This window comes from Cyprinus carpio, chromosome A3 (genome assembly GCF_018340385.1).
Source record: "Cyprinus carpio isolate SPL01 chromosome A3, ASM1834038v1, whole genome shotgun sequence".
NCBI lineage: Eukaryota > Metazoa > Chordata > Actinopteri > Cypriniformes > Cyprinidae > Cyprinus > Cyprinus carpio.
Window position 1 is genome coordinate 12,965,513 of NC_056574.1, and position 20,837 is coordinate 12,986,349.

Consider the following 20,837-nt stretch of genomic DNA (forward strand, 5'->3'; position numbering starts at 1 on the left):
TGATGTGAATAACCCACATTTCTGCCACAATAGCATGGTGCAGTTAGTGTTGCTATAATAAACCCATGGTAAATGATGGTGATTTGTAGATTGAAAAGTCTCGTTGCGCACAGTGTTTCTCGTTTTTGTCAGTAATGTTTCATTTAACTTTAAACTAGTTTAAATCGATTATCGTTATTAATTTATTGCCCAGACCTATATTGTAAATATGCTGTCTCATATTCCATCCACAAAGACCTCACCCATCCAGCCTGAAACATTTTCTGTTTGGCCAACCAACCGTAAAAAGGGGAAGTCGTGGCCTAGTGGTTAGAGAGTTTGACTCTTAACCCTATGGTTGTGGGTTTGAGTCTCGGGTCGGCAATACCACGACTGAGGTGCCCTTGAGCAAGGCACCGAACCCCCAACTGATCCCCAGGCGCTGCAGCATAAATGGCTGCCCACTGCTCCGGGTGTGTGTTCACGGTGTGTGTGTGTTCACTGCTTTGTGTGTGCACTTTGGTAATTCTAGTGGTGCAGAAATTACATGCTTCGCCATGCTTTCCTCTAAATTAGAGGAACAACTGACATAATAAAGCTATAGTTCACCCAAAAATGTAAATTATGATCACCATTTACTCATCCTCAAGTTGTATCAACCCTGTATGAGTTTCTTTCTTCGGTTGAACATAAAAGAAGGAAGTTTAAGGAATGTTGGTAACTAAACAGTTGATGGTAGCCACTGACTTCCATACTATGGAAAAAAAATACTATGTAAAACAATGGCTACCACAAACTGTTTGTTTTTTTTGTGAATCATGATCGCACTGATTGTGCACACTTCCCATGTGTGTATCTTTTTAATCACGACCATTGACTTGCACAGTGAGTAGTTACACAATGCAACAGTTTAAAGTCCAACTGTCAGTCTTTCCATGTTTGGGAGTAAAGGGGGAATTCCTTTCAGGCTGATTTGTTGAGACTGAGCAGATCCTCTCAACACACTGCTGGTAGTGTACGAGAGGAAAGGAGAAGTCAGCTTGGCATGGGCGGAAATAACATTGTTGGCTGCTTTGTGGTATGTGTGCAACTGGGGGAGCTTAAACTCTCTGTGACTGGGAAATAAAGACATCACATTATAAATGGTGTGAGCAGAGTGGCCGCTTGTAAGTGTGCGAGAACTATGGGTGCAAATAAATTGTGGGGAGCAAGACTGAAAGAGAAAGAAAGAAGGAAAGAGAGAGAGAAGCCTTCCTGAAAGCCAGGATGTTCAGTCTTTAGGAAGGAAGTGACCAGTGTTTCAAACACACAAATAAATGAGGTCATCCATCACTGTGTTTTCTAATCCACTCATTAAACCTTTTCCTTCTGGCCCGGGGCTCTTTAATCAAACCCTGTTACCGCAAATAAACACAAACACATGCAAGACTTGAGTACCTGCACACAACACCGTGTCCATCTGTACTGCTTGAACGAACACACTTTTGCAATCTTTTGCGATCAAACTTTTTTGATCTCAAGATATTGAGGATGCTAAATTGCAAAAGGATTTTTTATATCTTGAACAGTTTGGTCATGGCGAGGCAATAAATTTATGGTGAAAAGAACTGATACAAGAAGTTTGTAATAACTTCAGCATACATTGACAGATTTGGATGGAACTTTATTAGTTTGTTGATGGAGGCCGATCAGAGTTATAGTGCCATTAACTGACAGCAGTTTTCAAATGCTTTGAAAGCGTCATCTAATATTTACCCGATTTGATTTAAACTTCATCAGGATAATATCAAGACAAGGCAGATGTAAAACTGTGAAAGATTTCTGATATCTCAAATAGTGTTGCCATGAACACGTCTAACTTTAAAACTCTTCTTTTGTGTTTTTGAGGTTTATAACATGCTTAGGATTTCATGAAACTCGACACACACATCAGAGTTATGGGCCGTTAGACATTGGCAGATGTTCAGAAATAGGCATGGTGGAGGTGCTGTATAGCGCCACCTTTTGACAAAAGTGGGGGGCAGGGATTAGTTTTAGCTACAGTCACCAAACTCAGTACTGTTTTCATCAACCCGGACAACTTTATAAAACTTTTGCCTGCCATTTGTTAAACAAAACAGAAAACCCTTGTTTTGATAATAGTGTTATGCTTACAGTATCGTAGACTCATGTTTATTAAAGTGGGATGGGGAAAGATAATAACATCTAAATTAAACATGTTAACTTTTCTGACGAACAGATGGCAGTGGCAGGTCATCCAATCAGATAGATTTCTCCAAGTACAATCGTATCTGGCTTGCCAGGGTTTTCTATATTGGGCTCAAATGGTGGAAAATCTCAGGCAGGAAGTTTCCATTTGGTCTGCTGGTGGTGAAGGTCTGTCCTTTAGTGGCTTGAGATGTGGAAACAGAAGGCTTGCTGAAAAATGCACAATGTGCAGTTCATAAACTCACCACCCCAACACACACATACACACACACACACACACACATACAGCATCTAAACTCTCACTCACTCTAAGAGTGGCTCTATCCATTACTACACAACCTGTCATGCATGACTAGCACACATTCAACCAGTTATTGTATTCGGTTGTGGTGTGAACAGATCATACAAATCATAAAAGGAGAATAAAGCCTGTATACAAAAGACTGTCATGTCTCAGCGAGAGAAATTCAACAGCCAGTCTGTGTTTGCATGCTATCCTATATCTTAAATTTCCTGTTTTAAAAAGTGCACCTGCACTAGTTTATGCAACACTTTAGTTTTCTGTAAACACCAGTCGTAGTTTCAAATGTATCAAATGGATAATGTCTTAAAACAGGAAGTTTTAGCTTGTGGCAGGCTTTTGCCTGGGTTAACACAAGGGCAGGAAGCTAATCGAGAACGTCAAAGTGAAAGCCAAGATTTTCTTTCTCTTGATCTAATCGGACAGTCAAAACAAATCACTACATGGCAACATAAAGTGATGTTTCAGAAACGTTTTATTGAGGAAAAGATATTTTTTTTATTTGTTTGTTAGATTTACTAATTCATTCCCTCAATGTACTAAAACATGCACACGATTACTATTGCGTTCCCTCAATTTACTATTTCGTTCACTCGATTTATAAATTGTGCACACGATTTACTAATTCATTCCCTCGATTTGCTAAATGGTGCGCACGATTTAGCAAATCGAGGGAACGCAATAGTAAATCGAGGGAATGCAATAGTAATGGTGTGCACGTTTTAGTACATTGAGGGAACGAATTAGTAAATCGTGCGCACAATTTATTTATTTTTTCTTGCATGTCATGTGCGGGGCTCCGTAATAAAGAGCTTGGATTTTAAAGAAAAACATCGAGTGACACCACATGTGGTGCAGCCAGGAAGAGAGAATGCTAAAACGCAGATTCTGGCCCATTAGCACAAGATGTCTTGAAATGCAAGTTTTCTTCAGACAAGCATTCCTTAAAAGTAAATGTTTGACATCTCGATGTGATACTATTCACTTGCTTTTTCTAACTTTCATACAAGTGATCTTTTTGAAGCTCTTGAGAGGGGCAATTTCCTTTTCTGTGTGGAAGCATAAATCTGAAAGAATACCTTTAAAGAGGGCTCATATCCTTTGGATGACGGCCATGTGTAGAATTCAATCTGTGGTATCCCTCCTCAAGGATATCCTTCCCATGACCTGCCAAAGTGACAGTAGAGGATATGAAAAATCCTTTATAAAATATCCTAATTAATTACTATGTGTGATGTGGATGGGTCAGAATCTAGGCTGCTGAAATCCAAGAAATCCAAATATAATATATATGAAATATAATTTTTTTTGTAACATTATAAAATTCTTTACTGTCCCCTTTGATCAATTGAATCCATCCTTGTTGAATAAAATATTAATAAAAAAAAGTACCTCAAACTTTTAAATGGTAATTTGACTTTTTAAGTTCTGTGAATTAAAAAGGAATAAAGTGTTATCAATAACTCTTTTTGCATTCCACAGAAATACAAACATATGTTTGAAGAGACGTGAAGGTGAACAGATGACACAAATTTTTATTTATGAGTGTGAACTTTCTCCAAAGTTCTGTCCTTGTAAAAATGTGTACTGTGAGTCGCTTTGGTTAGAATTGTCAATAGAATATAACTGTATACAATATAACTGTAAATATCTCATCACATCTACATTATGCATCGAACACAGCTGCCCAGTGTCTTACACACATGCTGATAGTTTAGGGATTGTTGCAAAACACACAGCTGGCCTTGTGTTGTTTTTCCCATGGTTTTCCTGTGGATATCTGACATGTGCAGCCTTGTGACGGATGCCACAGTGTCCATGCATGCACAGGCTAGAGAAACAGCATGAAGTCTAGCCCCAAAAAATGCTTCTGTGATTGACAGGTGCTATGTTTAAAATGTGACAGTAAAGCTGAAGGCAATTAATTGCTGGCGATGTAACATCAGTGCTCTTTGAAACTAACCTTAGGCATCTGCAACATAATCCCAGGCTGTGGCACATGCTACATATCAGCTTTTCAGGAAGCACTGCTGTAGGGGTTCGAGTCAAATGACAGGGGTGTAGAAGATAATTTCCACAATCCCAAAATGTTCAGACCCGGGGCTTTCATGGCTCTCATGCAGCTGGTAATCAGCCTGTGATTTAGTGGCCAGATTATTGAGATGATCGTGGATACTGATACAGACATTAAACAGTCACGGTGGTCTGTTCCGACTCAAGGGCTAACAGGAAGCTTTCATGTGTGTCCCTTCAGGCCTCCCCAGTGGTCTATCACACAGCACTACTGCGTCTTCTCATTACTGACTCCTGCGTCAAACATAATCGTTGCCTTTCAGAATTAGCCAATTTGGGTTCTGACATGCTTGAATGTCAGGATTAGATTTCTGTAATGTGTCTGTTTTGGATATTGAACCTGACAGGTGGTTCATATCTGTGCTGGGGCTGGACAATATATGTGACCCTGGACCACAAAACCAGTCTTAAGTCGCTGGGGTATATTTGTAGCAATAGCCAGAAATACATTATATGGGTCAGAATTATTGATTTTTCTTTTATGCCAAAAATGATTAGGATATTAACTAAAGATCATGTTCCATGAAGATATTTTTTATATTTCCTACTCTAAATATATCAAAACATATTTTTTGATTAGTAATATGCATTGCTAAGAAATTCATTTGGACAACTTTAAAGGCAATTTTCTCAATATTTTGATTTTTTTGCACCCTCAGCTTCCAAATTTTCAAATAGTTGTATCTCGACCAAATGTTGTCCTAACAAAAACCATACATCAATGGAAAGCTTATTTATTTAGCTTTGAGATGCTGTATAAATCTCAATTTCAAAAACTTGACCCGTATGACTGGTTTTGTGGTCCAGGGTCACATATATCAAATCATGTTTGAAAAATCTTTGATAAGTTCGTTGCCTTTTTTTATTAAAAAAATCACCATCTATTCTCTAAATGCATTTTATTGATCTTTTTATGAAAGATTCGTCGATACACTTTTTTTTTTTTGGCCTTGTAATTTTTAATCAAAATATCAACTTGATCTTCAGTTGAAACAGCAGATGACATGTGCCTTCTCTCTGGTGACGTATGCCATACATCTCCAATCATTTAGTCTGCTTAATCCACTGCTCCTTTCTTACAAACAACTCTCATTCAGATGTGCTTTCACATCTCAAAATCTAAAGCTTAGGTGAGAAGTGAGGAGCGCGGGAGCACGAGAGAGCAAAACAAAACACCAGTCATGAATTAGAAGTACAAAAAGGAGGATTTGTTAGTGCGAGAGGAACTTAATTTCAATAGAAGTTGTCATAACTCAAAAAGACTGATGCAAAGTGTTCCATTCATTTTTTTGTTGTGACAAAATTTTAAGGTTGATTATATTTTGACTGATATCGCCCTGCCCTCGCCTCTGGTGGAAAACCATTGGCATTGCCCGACAGGGGTGTCCTCAAAGCTGGGGCTTTGCTCCTGTCTGCTCTGTAATCTCACAGTCATCACACGGCACACATACTGAAAGCCCAGTGATGATATCAGTCCGCATTCCTCTTCTGCGGGCAGAAACTTTCTCATGGACAAGGAGAGTGTTTAACTTTCCACCATGAGCTGCAGATGCAGGGCTTCTTTCTTGCATGGTGCCTCTGATGAGTGACTAATTTGATAAGTTTTAAGTTTAAACTTTCACTTGGGTTCTGCTAGATTCTATATTTATGAACTTCTGTGTGACTCTGTGTTTCTGTGATTGATATTTTTTCACAGAGGCTTTCGTCATCACTCATCATGGGAGCTTAAAAGAGTGGTGTTCTGTGTTAAACCTGTTTTGTTAAGTGTAACCAAGAAAAGAAAAGATTCACCCATCCCGAGGGGTGAATATATATCCCAGAATGACTGCCTTTGCCTCCATGTCACTCCCGAGACAGAGCAAAGGCTTTTTGAATAAAAAAAAATGGGTTACAGAAGAATATGGTCTTTGAGTGTTTGTACTGTAACTGTGCCTCTGTTGAATCGACTGCACCAAAGCAAAAGAAATGAGTTTGAAGTCTGAATTGAATGTGATGAGATATGGGAATGAATACAAATACATTAAACTTGTCTTTCTGTTGTTTTGTCTTCGCTGGCTGCATGCAAAAGCAAAAACACAGCTAGACCATCGTAGTCATGTATAATAGACTCTTAAGGGTTATTACTCAGTCAAAAAGACACACAAACGGACTTACTCATGAATTACCTGTTATGTCCATCAGAGCAGTTACTGATTTAACATCTGACTCATTGATGACTGGATGTTTACTCTATATGACAATGTGTAGTTGAAGATACTGTAGACATATAAGTGTTTTAGAAATTAACAACAACAACAAAACATTTAAATAAATGGTTATCAGTATCTTTGTTTTTGCAAATTCGACAGAATTCTGTAGAAAACTTGTTTAATTTTGTTTTATTTGTTATGTCTATATTTACTTAATTGCAATTTATATATATTATACACATAATATATAATTTTTTTTTTACCTCTGTTCTTGCTTTCTGTGGGAAACATATGACCTTGGAGTTGTTAGCACCATGCACTACTGTTTGAGCTACAGGAAAGCATTGATGAAATGTAGATAAATTTAGACAAAAGTAACTGTAAAGAACTTCAACTTTAGTAAAAATATCCAGGTATTAAAATAAACCCCGAACCAGGTCGCTTAAATGAGACAAAAAAAGATTTTCTTCAGTAATAAACCTGAATGTTAGGTATATGTAAGGTGGGAGGAGTTGGATCTGGATCAAACCACGCCCCCTGGATCTTGTGTTCTGCAGTGAGGACCATCTCAGATCTCTACTCTGTAGACATATAGGCTGCGCTGAACTGACATCTTAAAAGCAGTATTCAGTGAATGGAGAAAAGCAGAAAGAGTGTCTGTATAGTGCTCTTCAGCTGCTGGTGGCATGCTGCAGTGATCTGAAAAACACTCTGCTCAGGCTGTGTGGGAATATGCAGCGGGACGACACACTAATGATGGCCTCTCACAAAATTCCTTCTTCACCACAAAGCAGCACTTTTAATAAGAGGGTAGTATAAAGTCAGTGACTTAGGCTTAATCTACTGATAATAAATTTTTCCACCCCCACAGTACAAATGTTTATTAGTCAGTTAAGTGGAGCTGAGTATGTTGAGTGAATGCAAACATATGAGAAAACTGCTCTTTATTTACATTTTATAGTTTCCTCTTTAGCAGCAGGACGGTTTACTGGATTTGGGGGCTTTTAGACATCTTGTGGTGATTTTAGACTGCCATCTGGTGGCTTAGCAAGTACTTTTAAATAGACATTTGGTATGTTCAGAATGGCATAATAATATTATTGTACATAGTATGTTGCAATATGAGTACTGCATTTCTACCCAACAAACATGTTTGTATGGAAAAGTGGTTTTATACATTTATAAAACCATTGCAGTTAAACAACCATTTAAAATTCAGCATGAAGTTTTTTTATTTATTAAAAAAATATTTTTTTTCTTTTCTTTTTTTTATGAAATCAATACTTTTATTCAGCAAGGGTGCATTAAATTGATCAAAATCAATGTAATGTTATTTCAAATAAATATTGTTCCTCAAACTTTCTTTTCATAAAAAAAAACCTAAAAGAAAAACACTTCAGCACTTTCCTCACTTAATTACACTGCACAACAAATTTTAACTAATTATAATAAGTTTCTTGAGCAGCAAAGCAGCAAATTAGAATGATTTCTGCAGGATCATGTGACACTGAAGAATGGAGCTATGATGATGAAAATTCAGCTTTGACATTACAGGAAGAAATTACATTTTGAAATCTATTAAAATTGGAAACTTTATTTCAAATTGTAAAAATATTTCACAATTTTTTTCAAAGAAAAAATATCTAGTGTACTATATATTATAAATAATTACAATAATTGTAAATGTAAATATATAATAATCAAAAACAACTTCCACAATTTAAGCAAACTTGGTGTTATTGGAGCTCATGACAATATTGGAAAGAAAATCCACCAGGAAAAAAAAATCCTTATTGTTGAGCCCTGAGGCAGTACAGCATATAGCATGCAGTATGCAGTGAGCAATGCGCTAGTGTCCCATTTCCTACATCAGTCATGAAACTTATCAGCACAACAAAACCTCAACTTTGAGGATTACCTTTTTGCATTTAGGATTTAATAGCACACTGTGCAATACATTTGAGAATTCACCTCTCTCTTTATCTCATATTCCCTCCCTCTCTGTAGCTGGCAGGTCTAGGGAGAGGCAGGCAGCATGGCTGAACCCAGACGCGACAGCACCAGCAGCCTGCAGCGCAAGAAGCCACCATGGCTAAAACTGGACATTCCCACCGCTCAGGTGTCCATGGATGAAGCTCCAGCTTTTATTCCGGTACGAGCGCTGTTGACTGCCTCATTTTAATTCTGTCTCTCACTTCATACCGTCGCGCAACTCTGGTTTCCAATCCTATCCATGTCTCTCTTTCTGCAGCCCGTGAAGAGGCATGGTTTCCATCGCAGCATCAGTATGCCTGTGGAAACGTCTCATCTCCCCTCTCCTCCACGTGACATCTTTGACCCCCATCGAGCTGCTTTCCAGCGTCAGTCTTCAATCACCCAAACCATCAAGAGGTAGGAGAGGCATTACATGTGGCTGTTACTCACATCTACTCTTACAAACCCATTAGGTCTGAGATTCATGTCTTCACCAAAGCTCAAACTCTGTTCCAAAACCTAGTAAGCTGTCTAAATAGACATTTTATAAAAAGACTGTTCCAAATGTTGGTAGAAGATTTTGGCAGCATTGCATGTGTCATTTGAGAAGTCAATTACATAATGCAATGAGACAACCTCACTAAAAATATTAATCCAATATGCCAGATGAAGCAAGAGTAATGTCTCAATATATTTATTAGTGCTGTCGATCGATTAATCACGATTAATCGCATCCAAAATAAACCTTTTTGTTTACATAATATGTGTGGGTACTGTGCATATTTATAATGCATATATAAATACACAAACATACATGTATATATTTAAGAAATATGTTTTGTTTATATATTAAATACTTATATTTAAATATAATATAAATTATATATGAACAAATATATAGAGATGTAAATATTTAAAAAAATATATACATATGTTTGTGTATTTATATATACATAATAAATATATACAGTACGCACACATATATTATGTAAACAAAAACTTTTATTTTGGATGCGATTGATCATGATTAATCATTTGACAGCACTAGTATAAAATCATTAAAAATCGACTGTTTTACCTAGTACTTGTTTGTTTTTATGTTATGCTTGTTAGAGTGCCACTGTTTTAGCTTAGCAACATGCTAACATCCGACTCTATTAAAAACAATTGTACGCCAACTCACTTAAAGGTGCTGTATGTAGGATTGACACCGAGTGGTTGAACTAGGTATTGCAGTCCAAATTCAAAATATTGGAGAGGGTTTTTTTCACTCGGCCCCTCCTCCCAGACTTGACAGGTTGCCAGATTGAGGACACCAACAAGAACCAGCACACTTGACGATGAAAGAAATTAAATGCGCTGTGTTTTCCGCCAACTTGCAACCCCAATGCCAAAATACAATTGAGTAAAATGGCAGTGAGCGGGTTTCAAAAACCAAAGCGGAGACCGACATTCCGGCCCGGAACGCACATTTTCAAAGGAGAATAACTGACTGTAGCAATGTTTTTCAGATAAACAAGTATGTTAACATAGCATGCCTTTAAGGTACATTAGCAATATTTCACAAGCAAAAACTGTCTATTTTCTATTATCACTACAGAGAAGTATGAAGCACAGTTCAAATAAACCAAGCAGTTTTTTTTAGTCAACGCAGCCATTCGCATGACCAAATTGAATGCATTGCAAAATCTGAGGGGAAATCTTTCATCCTCGTGATTTTCCCGATCACATGTATTTCCTATTGAAATGAATGGATTTCGTATGCGAAAATTTGTCAAACAACAGTGAATGTAACCAATTTCTTTAGAATACAGCTTACTACATTTTGGAACAAAGCTAAATGACTACACCAGCATTCATTTCATAGCGTTTTAGTCTTGTTGTAGGAGTTTTAATTGGATGAATGTGCATTAATGTAACCCATGGTCTTGCATACTTTGTTCTTGATCTTGCATCTGTGAATCGTGTGTGCTTTCGTAGTCAACACTGTAGCAACATTTTGGTTGCAAGCAAATGTTGCCAGCATTGTTTGCTGAGATTGTTTTGAACTGAGATGTAATAGGAATGTGCATGTGATCCCCTGCCGGAGGGTTTGAAATTCCTAATTTCATGCCTGATAAACCAAATCTGAAAAGAACCAGTGTCTGTGAGCCTGTTTACATGGTTTCTGTATGGACGACGCCACTTTTTAGCCTTGTTTTGTGTATTTCTGTGCATCTGTGTGTGTATGTGTGACTTGCACATGTCTCTCCCTCATATGCTACTCATTAACTCTCACTGATAATAACCCTCCTGCTGGAATACTCTGCTTTTGCTCAACTTGCTAATCTTGCTCTCTGGCTCTTGTTGATCTGTTTTCCAGTTCTTCTCCTTCACTCTATTATTTTTATCTCTTTTTCTTCTGCTTCCTTTCTTCGTCCTGTTCTTCCTCTCCTCCCACCCTCCGTCCTCCTGGGCCGTCCACAGCAGCAGGAGGGTGCACTTTGAGAGGATTAACACTGTGCCCATTAAGGGTCACCGTGCAGGGCGGCGTGGTTTCAGAAGGCATCAGTCCCTCTCCAGAACCCTGCTCAGGTACAGCAGAGTGCGGGAGGCCTGGCGAGGGAGCTCTCACACACAACACACACTATGCAAGGGAACAAGTTGATGTGGCACTGTAGCATCTCCTGCTCAGTCAGCTCCGGTGTTAGAGTTGTAATAATAGAAGTCATTGCCATGTAAAACACCATGCATTAACATTTACAGTACAAAGTCTCAGGAAAACAAGGCACACAAGCTGTCACTAACTAATGTATGCCATTTAGGTACTAATATGTTCACTTTAGGTAGTAATGTGTAGGTTTGAGGTACTAATATGCACCATTTATGGTTAAATAAGGTACCAAGGGTACAGCCCCAGTGACAGCCTTTTTTCTTTTTGATGAGCAGCATTTTAATATAATAATGTAATATTGACAGTTAAAATTGTTATTGTCAGCCCTAAAAATTCATAGAAATTATTACAATCTTAAGAAAAAATAATGGCAATTTTTATAGTGGATATGCATTTTCCATGAAAAAGCTGTTTGTGAGTGCAGTCCAATCAGCAAAATCTTTTTTAAAAACTCTTATTCAGTAAGTACAAATCACTGGAAAAGTTGTGGAAATTTATTTGATTCCAAGTAAATATTGTCCTAAAAAGTTTAAGGTTTAAAAAAAGAATATATATATACTACGTTAATAAGTTTGGGTTCTTTTTTTTATTCTGCAAGGATTAATTGATCAAAAGACAATAAAGACATTTATAATGTTACAATATTTCTATTTCAAATAAGTGCTGTTCTTATGAACTTTCCATTCATCAAAGAATCCTGTAAAAAAAAATCATGGTTTCCACAAAAATATTAAGCAGCAAACGGTTTTCAATATTTCTAATAATAAGAAATGTTTCTCAATCAACAATAGAATGATTTTTGAAGAATCATGAGTAATGACAGCTAAAAATTCAGGTTTGCATCATAGGAATAAAATACATCTTGAAATATAATGAAATAGAAAACTGTTTTTTAGCAACATTGGGAACAAACTAAGACTGGTTTGTGACCGTTTTTTTGTATGTCTTGAGGTTTTTAATTGGGTTTAGGCTGGTAATTAATGGAAACATATGTAAAAGTAATTGAAAGCACACATGGTCCTTAATGTTTGAGTCAGAACTAAGCATTAGCTAAAAGACAGCACTGGCTGGCACACACAGTACAGCATTGTTTACTGCTCACTTTCTGGTTTAATTCCTCACAGACCTCCAGCCAGAAACAACCAGAGGTCACCCATTGTGTGGTTTGAGTCTACAATCTTTCTGTCAAAAACTTTATTTACTTCACTACACCACAGTCATATGCTACTGGTAACATTCTCCCTGAATGCATGATAAATTGGGAATGACTTTGTCTTAATTCACGGAATCTTTTGGGGTTGTTTTTATGTTCACATGGTTGTGATTCTCAGTTGTCATGCCTTTAATGACTTCAGTCTTTTGTTAGGGATACAAAAGGGTTCTTATCACGACATGCTTTCACTGTCTCTGACCGTTATGACTTCAGCACGGCTCATTGTTGCCATTCCTCTAATCTGAATTGAGCTTATCAGAGAAAACATTCCAATACTTCATACCGCTATATGAGCCAACGGCACATTCATCCTCAGATTTTTTGCGCGGTTTGACACTGTTCCCAGACTGGCAGGCTTTATTTGTTTTCTTGCAGATGAAACAAAGTAAGCCGCAATTTGAGTCATGTTTGTTGCCATCCCCAGTGAGTCAGAAAGATGAGATTAGATTGCTCTCCGTGTGATGCTGATCCAGGTGTTCTACTGAAGGGTCCTATTTATAGACTCCCAACTGAGTTTGTTCTGAACTACAGTGGAAATCTCAGCCATACTAACCATATGTTATTGAATATTATTTATATACTATTGTAGTGTTTATTAGGGCTGTCAAATGGATTAAACACATCCAAAATAAAAGTTAGTTTATTTGATATGTGTGTGTACTGTGTATATTTATATGTATATATAAATACACACATTCATGTATATATTTAAAAAATATTTACATGTGTGTGTATATATATATATATATTATATATATATATATATATATATATATATATATATATATATATATATATATATATATATATATATATATATATATATATATATATATATATATATATATATATATATATAAATACACCGTACACACACATACATATTATGTAAAAACCTACTAGTATTTATTCATATTTTTACAGTTGCACATTCAAATGGAGGGAAATACATAAATGTATGATTTAAATCATATATCATACATCATATATGCATACTCTAGTCCTTAGGAGCCTATTGTTGGAGCTTATTTATAACACACCACTTACAAAAACATACTCTGATTACCATCTTTTCTGCCAATATATTATGGTTATTGATATAAAAAATGTCAACCACCAATGTCATTTAGGAGTCATTATATCACAGAACCTTTGTAAGTAAGCAACCTTGCAGAACACCCTAGCAACCCCTAGAACACCTTAGCAACAATATGCCCTGGCAACCATCCACAACACAAAATTAACACAAAATCGACACATGCAAGTAAAAATCAGCGTTGGCTAGTATAAGAAACAGTGTTACTCGCCAGTTGGCTGGTAACTTTTTTTAATAATTGTTCATTCTAACGATGTCTGAGAATGTGAAATGGTTCAGAGTGATTATCAAATTGCCTTGTAATTATATAAATATGCAATCTGATGCGCTGCGTATTTCGGAGTGAAAGCTGGGATCTTTTCATGTGAGCTACTCATGATATCAGTGTTTTTTTTGTGGTTTTCTGTCAAAATGAAAGCTTTATGGTTTAATCTTTGAAAGCAAAGAAAAAAAATCCAACAACCATAAATATTAGTGATTGTACTGTTATTATATAATAATAATAATATAATAATAACAGTAGTGTTATAGTGATATTTCTTTATTAAGTTGTTAAATATTTATAATTTGATTAAAGAATAATAAAGTAGTATTAATAGTGGTAATAGTGGCAATTATAATAAATAAATAAAAATATTAATAATAAGGACAAGAACAACAACAATAATAATAATAATTGCAATTAGGTGTGTTTCCTTAATTTATTCTGCCTGTTTTTTTTTTTTTATAAACTAATGCTCATACTGTTTCATGGTCAGTAAAAAAATATTCATGGCTGGTAAATTTTCTGGCCTCTGGCAGGTGTGGTAAAATGTTAGTTTTAGGCCCTGACTAAAGCATTGTGGTGATGAATCTCTGAATTCTGTATCTCTACACCACTCCTATGCTTCAGAAAATATCAAAATCTATTTATGGATTCATGACGGTAACAACATCTCTAGTAACTATGATATTTTGGCAGAAATTACAGTTACCATGGTGCATTTTTGTAATGGACCAACACAGAGTATGTACTGTTTTGTTTTTGTATGGCATTATTTCATAAAATGTGACTATTTTTGTAGGTGAGGCTGCAATTTGCTGGACTTTCTGTGTTTTTATTTTACACTGGTTTATATCGATTTATCTGTTTGACTAAAACATGAGTCATAGTTTAACTTTAAAAACATGTCAGCTATTTGACAATATGAAGCAGATGTTTCCCTGGTTTTTTTTTAATGACACAGCCAAGCAGCTGTGCATACGGGTTGGTCACCAGCCTAATGTTCCTCAGTGTGTATATGCGCTTGGTTTCATTTTTTACTCTGAAGCATGCCTGGGCATGTCCCATCTCTATTTCCTTAGAAGTTTGTTACAGTTACCTCACCGAAATTTCCTTAATCTCATTTGTACACAATCGGGAGGAGACGAAATGACACACATTTGTGGAAACTACCATTGTAGCATCCAGATATTGTGCAAGAACATGCTATAGCGCACAGCTGCAGGCACACACGAGAGAGTCAGGGATCGCATGTGATCTGTGGATGAGTGAGCTCAAGCTGAACGAGGGTTGTGTCGATCGCTCTCAGGGGCACAGCGGACTGGTTCGGGGTCAGTAAGGACGGCGACGCCACGCAGAAATGGCAGAGGAAGAGCCTGCGACACTGCAGCCTGCGCTACGGCAAGCTGAAACCTCAGGTGATCCGTGAGATGGAGCTGCCCAGCCAGGACAACATCTCCCTGACCAGCACAGAAACCCCTCCGCCTCTATACGTACCCTCATCTCAGCATGGCATGCAGAAGGTACAGTACCAGAAGTTGTCACTGGAATAGTTTGAGTGCACCTTCTTCTCTTTTTAACAATGCTCTCTTTGTTCAGATTGTGGACCCGTTGGCACGAGGGCGTGCGTTTCGCATGGTGGAGGAGGTAGATGGCTACAGTGTGCCTCAAACTCCCATGACCCCCGGCGGTGCATCCCTCTGGTCCTTCAACAGCTCGCGCTCGGGCCTAAACCGCATCCCACGCAGACGCAAGCGTGAGTCTGTGGCCAAGATGAGCTTCAGGGCAGCAGCAGCTCTGGTCAAGGTGAGCATCATCAGATGTGACTGATATGGGATTTCAGGATTTCAGTTGACTTTGTACATTTGGAATGATTTTGGAACTTTTCTGGAAATAACAGAGCAAAGTTTGGTCTAAATTATGTCTCGCATGGCCAGATGACAAGTCATTTGTACAGCGCTTTTCACAATTGTTTCAGATGAGCTTTGCATAAAATCATGATGTTAATGTCTATAACATCTTAATGTCTTCATGCCTTCTTAGCCATTTAGCAGATTAGAGCTGGGCGATTAATATAGTTTACATTTTGTGATGATACAAGCAATCAAGCAGTTGATATTTGCTATATAGTGTGTATCGCCCTATGTGAGTACATCCAGTCTTATAGCTGGACAATAACATAGTTACATTTGACAAAATAATTGTAAAACAATATGCAGAGGTGTAATGTTTTGCTACTTAAAATGATATAATAATAGACCTTAGAATAATAGCATCTTTCATTTTTGTAAACAAGGCTGTGAGGGATTCAAGTACAGTGCGTTCAATGGATTGTTACCTGATGCAACTACCTTTTATACAGTGCATGACATTGTAAAAACTGCAAGTCTATCCCTCACAGTCTCATTTTCATCCGTGTTAAATTCAATACGGCGTCTAACCTGATTAAGTTCTATTAACCCTTTGCTAACTCACGTTAGACATGTTTTGAAACATCCCACAGGAATAAATTCAAGATTTCTGTAAACAGCACAAAGCATTTATATCTGCCTTTTTAGCTTAATTAAATTGTTAAATTGAGCAATAACAATGGGTCTCATGCACTAATACTTGCATGAATCATTTGTATTTACTGTACACGCGCAGGAGAACTTCTCACAAAAATATTCTGCCTAATTCACAGTGCAACTGCCTAATTTGTTCATAACCTCATTTTCTAAACCAGTGGCTGTGTGACTGAGGTAATTTACATAAAACATACCCAAACCATTTATGGGCCTTTACAGTCTTTCATCACTCACTACAAACATATGGCACTCTCTAAAGATGGGCTCTTGGATGAGCAAGGTCCTCAAACAATCCCAACTGTGCCATCCTCAAAACCAGTTTAAAGACAAAAAACACATTTCATGCAGACCCATTTATTACAGACCTCTCATTGATTAGCTGTATATACAGTATATGAATATATGCATTGTTATACAGAAAAAACTCGCAGCTCAAGCTATAACACATCTTTCTTGCCCTTTACCTGATGAAATATATTTAAGATGAAATGAACTTCAAGATTTATACAAAGGTCTGGGGACAATTGCTTGTCTCCTCTCTGAGCTTCATGGTTCACTATTATAAGTAACCCAACCACAAAGTTTTTGGGAAAATTTCCTGAACAAATGCACAGATTCTCCACAGACCTACATTAGAACAGAACAAAAGCTTGTTTGATAATGTCGAATGAGAACAGCTGCTAAATAGGATTGTTCAGTAACATTTGTAAGGTGGGGCTTAGTGGAGGGGTCATCTGAGGTTGTTTGAGTTCATGAGGACACGTTAGATAAATCAAATGTGCTCATTCAATCTTAAAAATTACCTATAACATGAATCAAAATATACAGGCCAAAGGTCTCACAACACAGTCTCTTTATTCACCATCTTTGATGTACATTTTGATGATTTATTCTTAGTAAATAGTACTTTTTATACCACTTAGTATACTATGCTGATAAAGTGTCTATTTATGTGTATTTTAAGGGTCGTTCGCTGCGTGAAGGCACGCTAAGACGAGCTCACAGGCGCAGCTTCACACCTGCTAGCTTTATTGAGGAAGATGTTGTGGACTTTCCAGATGAACTCGACACATCGTTCTTCGCAAGGGTAAGCAAGCTCCACCAAACACATCACACATACATTTTCTTTTGGGAGACATTTTCAGCATGTGTGTTTACGTGTGGTGGGTCTGGCCTCAGGACGCCCTGATGCAGGAGGAGATGTCCACCTTTCACGATGAGGTGTTTGAGTCTCCATCAGACTCCACCATGAAGGACGTGGATAGCAAACAGCTGGATGAGTCGGAGCTAACAGGCAGCGCGCTGGACAAAAGCGAGTTAGAGAGGAGTCACTTAATGCTGTGAGATTCACAACGTATTTACATGATGCCATATTTCCTCCCACAATGATATCAAAACATATTTTACAGTAGATAATTATTAGGAATTTCAGAAACTGTATTTTCATTCTCTTTGAAGAATGAAATATCTGTTATGACACAATTTAATTGATCATTCAAAATATCAAAATTTAATTTAAATTTAAAATTTAATAATAATAATAATTTTATAATATTTTCATAATTAATACTTACTGTTTTAATAATGTCATTTAAATCATATTAAAATATAATAACAAAATTAATTGAATATAATTAACATTAACATTTGCATTACATTTATTCAATCAGCAGATGCTTTTATCCAAAGCAACTTACAAATTAGAAATACAAGCAATTTATGAGGCAAGCATAAGGATGCAATAACACAATTTTAGCAATATCAAACATTGTCCAAAAATTTACAAGCTAGAAGACGGAGGGATATGAGAGTAGTGAAAGCATAGAAAAATATGATACAGTTTATATATATAATCAATTTGATGATTTCATTTAAAAAAGGACAACAATTTATTGATATAATAAGATCTTAAAATGGAAAACTATTAATTAATCTGGCTAAGATATTATTCTAGGACTATATATATATATATATATATATGCTCTTTAACGCTGTCCTGTTCTTCAAACAGACCTCTAGAGCGCGGCTGGCGAAAAGCTAAAGAGGCAACGTCGGCGCCCCCTAAAGTCCGCTTGAGGCAGGAGGTTGTGAGTGTGAACGGTCAGCGGAGAGGCCAACGGATAGCTGTGCCAGTCAAGAAGCTCTTCGCAAGAGAAAAAAGACCGTATGGATTGGGCATGGTGGGAAAGCTGACCAATCGAACATATCGCAAACGCATCGACAGCTACGTGAAACAACAGATAGAGGACATGGATGATCACAGGTGTGAGAACTGAGTTCAGTTCAAACTCTTCTATTAGACTTTTGGAGATGCTTATAATATGAGGTGGTTTCTATTTTGTTTCTCAGGCCTTTCTTTACATATTGGATGACGTTCGTTCACATACTCATCACCATTTTGGCAGTGTGTATTTATGGCATTGCACCAGTGGGCTTCTCCCAGCATGAAACCGTCGATTCTGTGAGTGCTGCTAACTTTTCAAAAGGTCCAGCATGTTTGATGCTCTGTTCCTGTTTCTGATCTCATCTGGTGTTTGTCAACACATTTTCCCCCCACACAAAGGTCCTAAGAAATAAAGGTGTTTATGAAAACGTCAAATTCGTGCAGCAAGAGAACTTTTGGATTGGACCGAGTTCGGTGAGTCAATACAGTTTCAGTGTATGTCTCTTTAAATGATAATGAGCTACTGCTCACCCCATCCCTCTCTTCTGTTTTTTGTGTATTCGGTGGCGCGTTACCATCAAAAACAAAATGAATCCACTGCATCCTCACTGGCTCTGATTTCAGGAGAAAATGAAGCACAACTGTTTTCAACATTGATAATAAATGTTTCTCGAGCAGCAAATCAGCTTATTAGAATGATTTCTGAAGGATCATGTGACACTGAAGACTGGAGTAATGATGCTGAAAATTCAGCTTTGCATGAAAGGAATAAATTATGTTTTAAATTATATTCAAATGGAAAATAGTCATATTACATTGTAATAATATTTCACAATATTCTATTTTTTTCTGTATTTTTTAAGCAAATAAATTCAGCCTTTGTGCCCATAAGAAACTTCTTTTAAAAACTTTTTAAAACATCTTACCAACCCAATCTTTTGAATGTTGGCCTATGCCTCTTCAGATGTAGCTTTATTTCTCAAAAGTGAAACTCTGATTATGTTGAAACATACTTTATTTTCCTGCTGAATTCATTAAACATGAACATCTGTATAAAACACTATCATAAGACAAGTCATCGTCATTGTCCTCTTCTCATCAGGAAGCCTTGATTCATCTGGGAGCCAAATTCTCACCTTGTATGCGACAGGATCACCAGGTACACAAACTGATTAAAAAAAAGCGTGAATTGGAGCGAAATTCAGCTTGCTGCGTGCGCAACGACCGCTCTGGCTGTCTGCAGACCTCAGAGGAGGAATGCTCTGTAAGCATTCTACTATCAAGGTTATAACATTTGTTCACTTGACTTAGAAGCTGTCAGGTCAGTGACAACTTTCTCTTTCTATTTCAGAGCACTTTGGCTGTGTGGGTGAAATGGCCTCAGCATCCCAGCACTCCTCAGCTGGAGGGGAAGAACCGGGAGTATGGCTCTGTGTGTCATCAGGACCCCAGGTGAGGGAATACGACATCAATCGATACTTCAATTCACAATTTTCAGAGAGATATTTCAAACATAAAATCGTACTGTGTTTTTGGCAGGACATGTATAGAGCCGGCTTCAGTATCTCCTCATGAGTGGCCTGATGACATCACCAAATGGCCGGTAAGTATTACAGCAAATATACTGTAGTATATATTAAGAACTGTGGTATTAGATGTGGCAGTGCCACAGTACTTTGTTGTAAGAGTTGGTTAGCTATACATTGTCCTGCAGATCTGCACCAAATATAATTCTGGGAACCACACTAATCTGCCTCATATCGACTGTACTATCACCGGCCGGCCCTGTTGCATCGGCACTAAAGGGAGGTGAGGACAACCGCTACTACTCACTCTCACATTGCATTATCATCACTGGAACATTTTACATGCACTTATGAATAATTTACCACCATCATGTAATCCATAAAAAAGCAACTGTAATCTGATTATGAGCTTTTTAAAATGTAATGTGATCTAATTACAAGTACTTAATTTTTGGAATCTGATTACATAATCCAGATTACCTGTACTCAGTTACTACCCAGCACTGTATGTGGGTTTCTGAAATGTCTTGTGTGTTGAACTGCAGGTGTGAAATCACCTCGAGGGAGTACTGTGACTTCATGAAAGGATACTTCCATGAGGAGGCAACCCTCTGCTCCCAAGTAAGAAGACT

At 37.2% G+C, this 20,837-nt stretch overlaps 1 protein-coding gene across 2 annotated transcripts in view; it reads left to right on the plus strand.

The window, feature by feature from the left end:
- Positions 1 to 20,837, plus strand: part of LOC109056199 (inactive rhomboid protein 1-like) — a 44,343-nt gene that overhangs the window by 18,158 nt on the left and 5,348 nt on the right. The window contains exons 2-16 of one of the 2 annotated variants that reach the window (XM_042719042.1): positions 8,758 to 8,902; positions 9,002 to 9,141; positions 11,191 to 11,298; positions 15,258 to 15,471; positions 15,548 to 15,754; positions 17,480 to 17,602; positions 17,695 to 17,855; positions 18,527 to 18,778; positions 18,865 to 18,976; positions 19,079 to 19,153; positions 19,782 to 19,943; positions 20,031 to 20,131; positions 20,219 to 20,282; positions 20,394 to 20,488; positions 20,751 to 20,826. In XM_042719042.1, the coding sequence (XP_042574976.1) occupies positions 8,786 to 8,902; positions 9,002 to 9,141; positions 11,191 to 11,298; positions 15,258 to 15,471; positions 15,548 to 15,754; positions 17,480 to 17,602; positions 17,695 to 17,855; positions 18,527 to 18,778; positions 18,865 to 18,976; positions 19,079 to 19,153; positions 19,782 to 19,943; positions 20,031 to 20,131; positions 20,219 to 20,282; positions 20,394 to 20,488; positions 20,751 to 20,826 (2,007 nt within the window). In that variant the 5' untranslated portion in view covers positions 8,758 to 8,785. The remainder of the gene's footprint in view (positions 1 to 8,757; positions 8,903 to 9,001; positions 9,142 to 11,190; positions 11,299 to 15,257; positions 15,472 to 15,547; positions 15,755 to 17,479; positions 17,603 to 17,694; positions 17,856 to 18,526; positions 18,779 to 18,864; positions 18,977 to 19,078; positions 19,154 to 19,781; positions 19,944 to 20,030; positions 20,132 to 20,218; positions 20,283 to 20,393; positions 20,489 to 20,750; positions 20,827 to 20,837) is intronic. The other variant, XM_042719050.1, reaches the window with a different exon arrangement.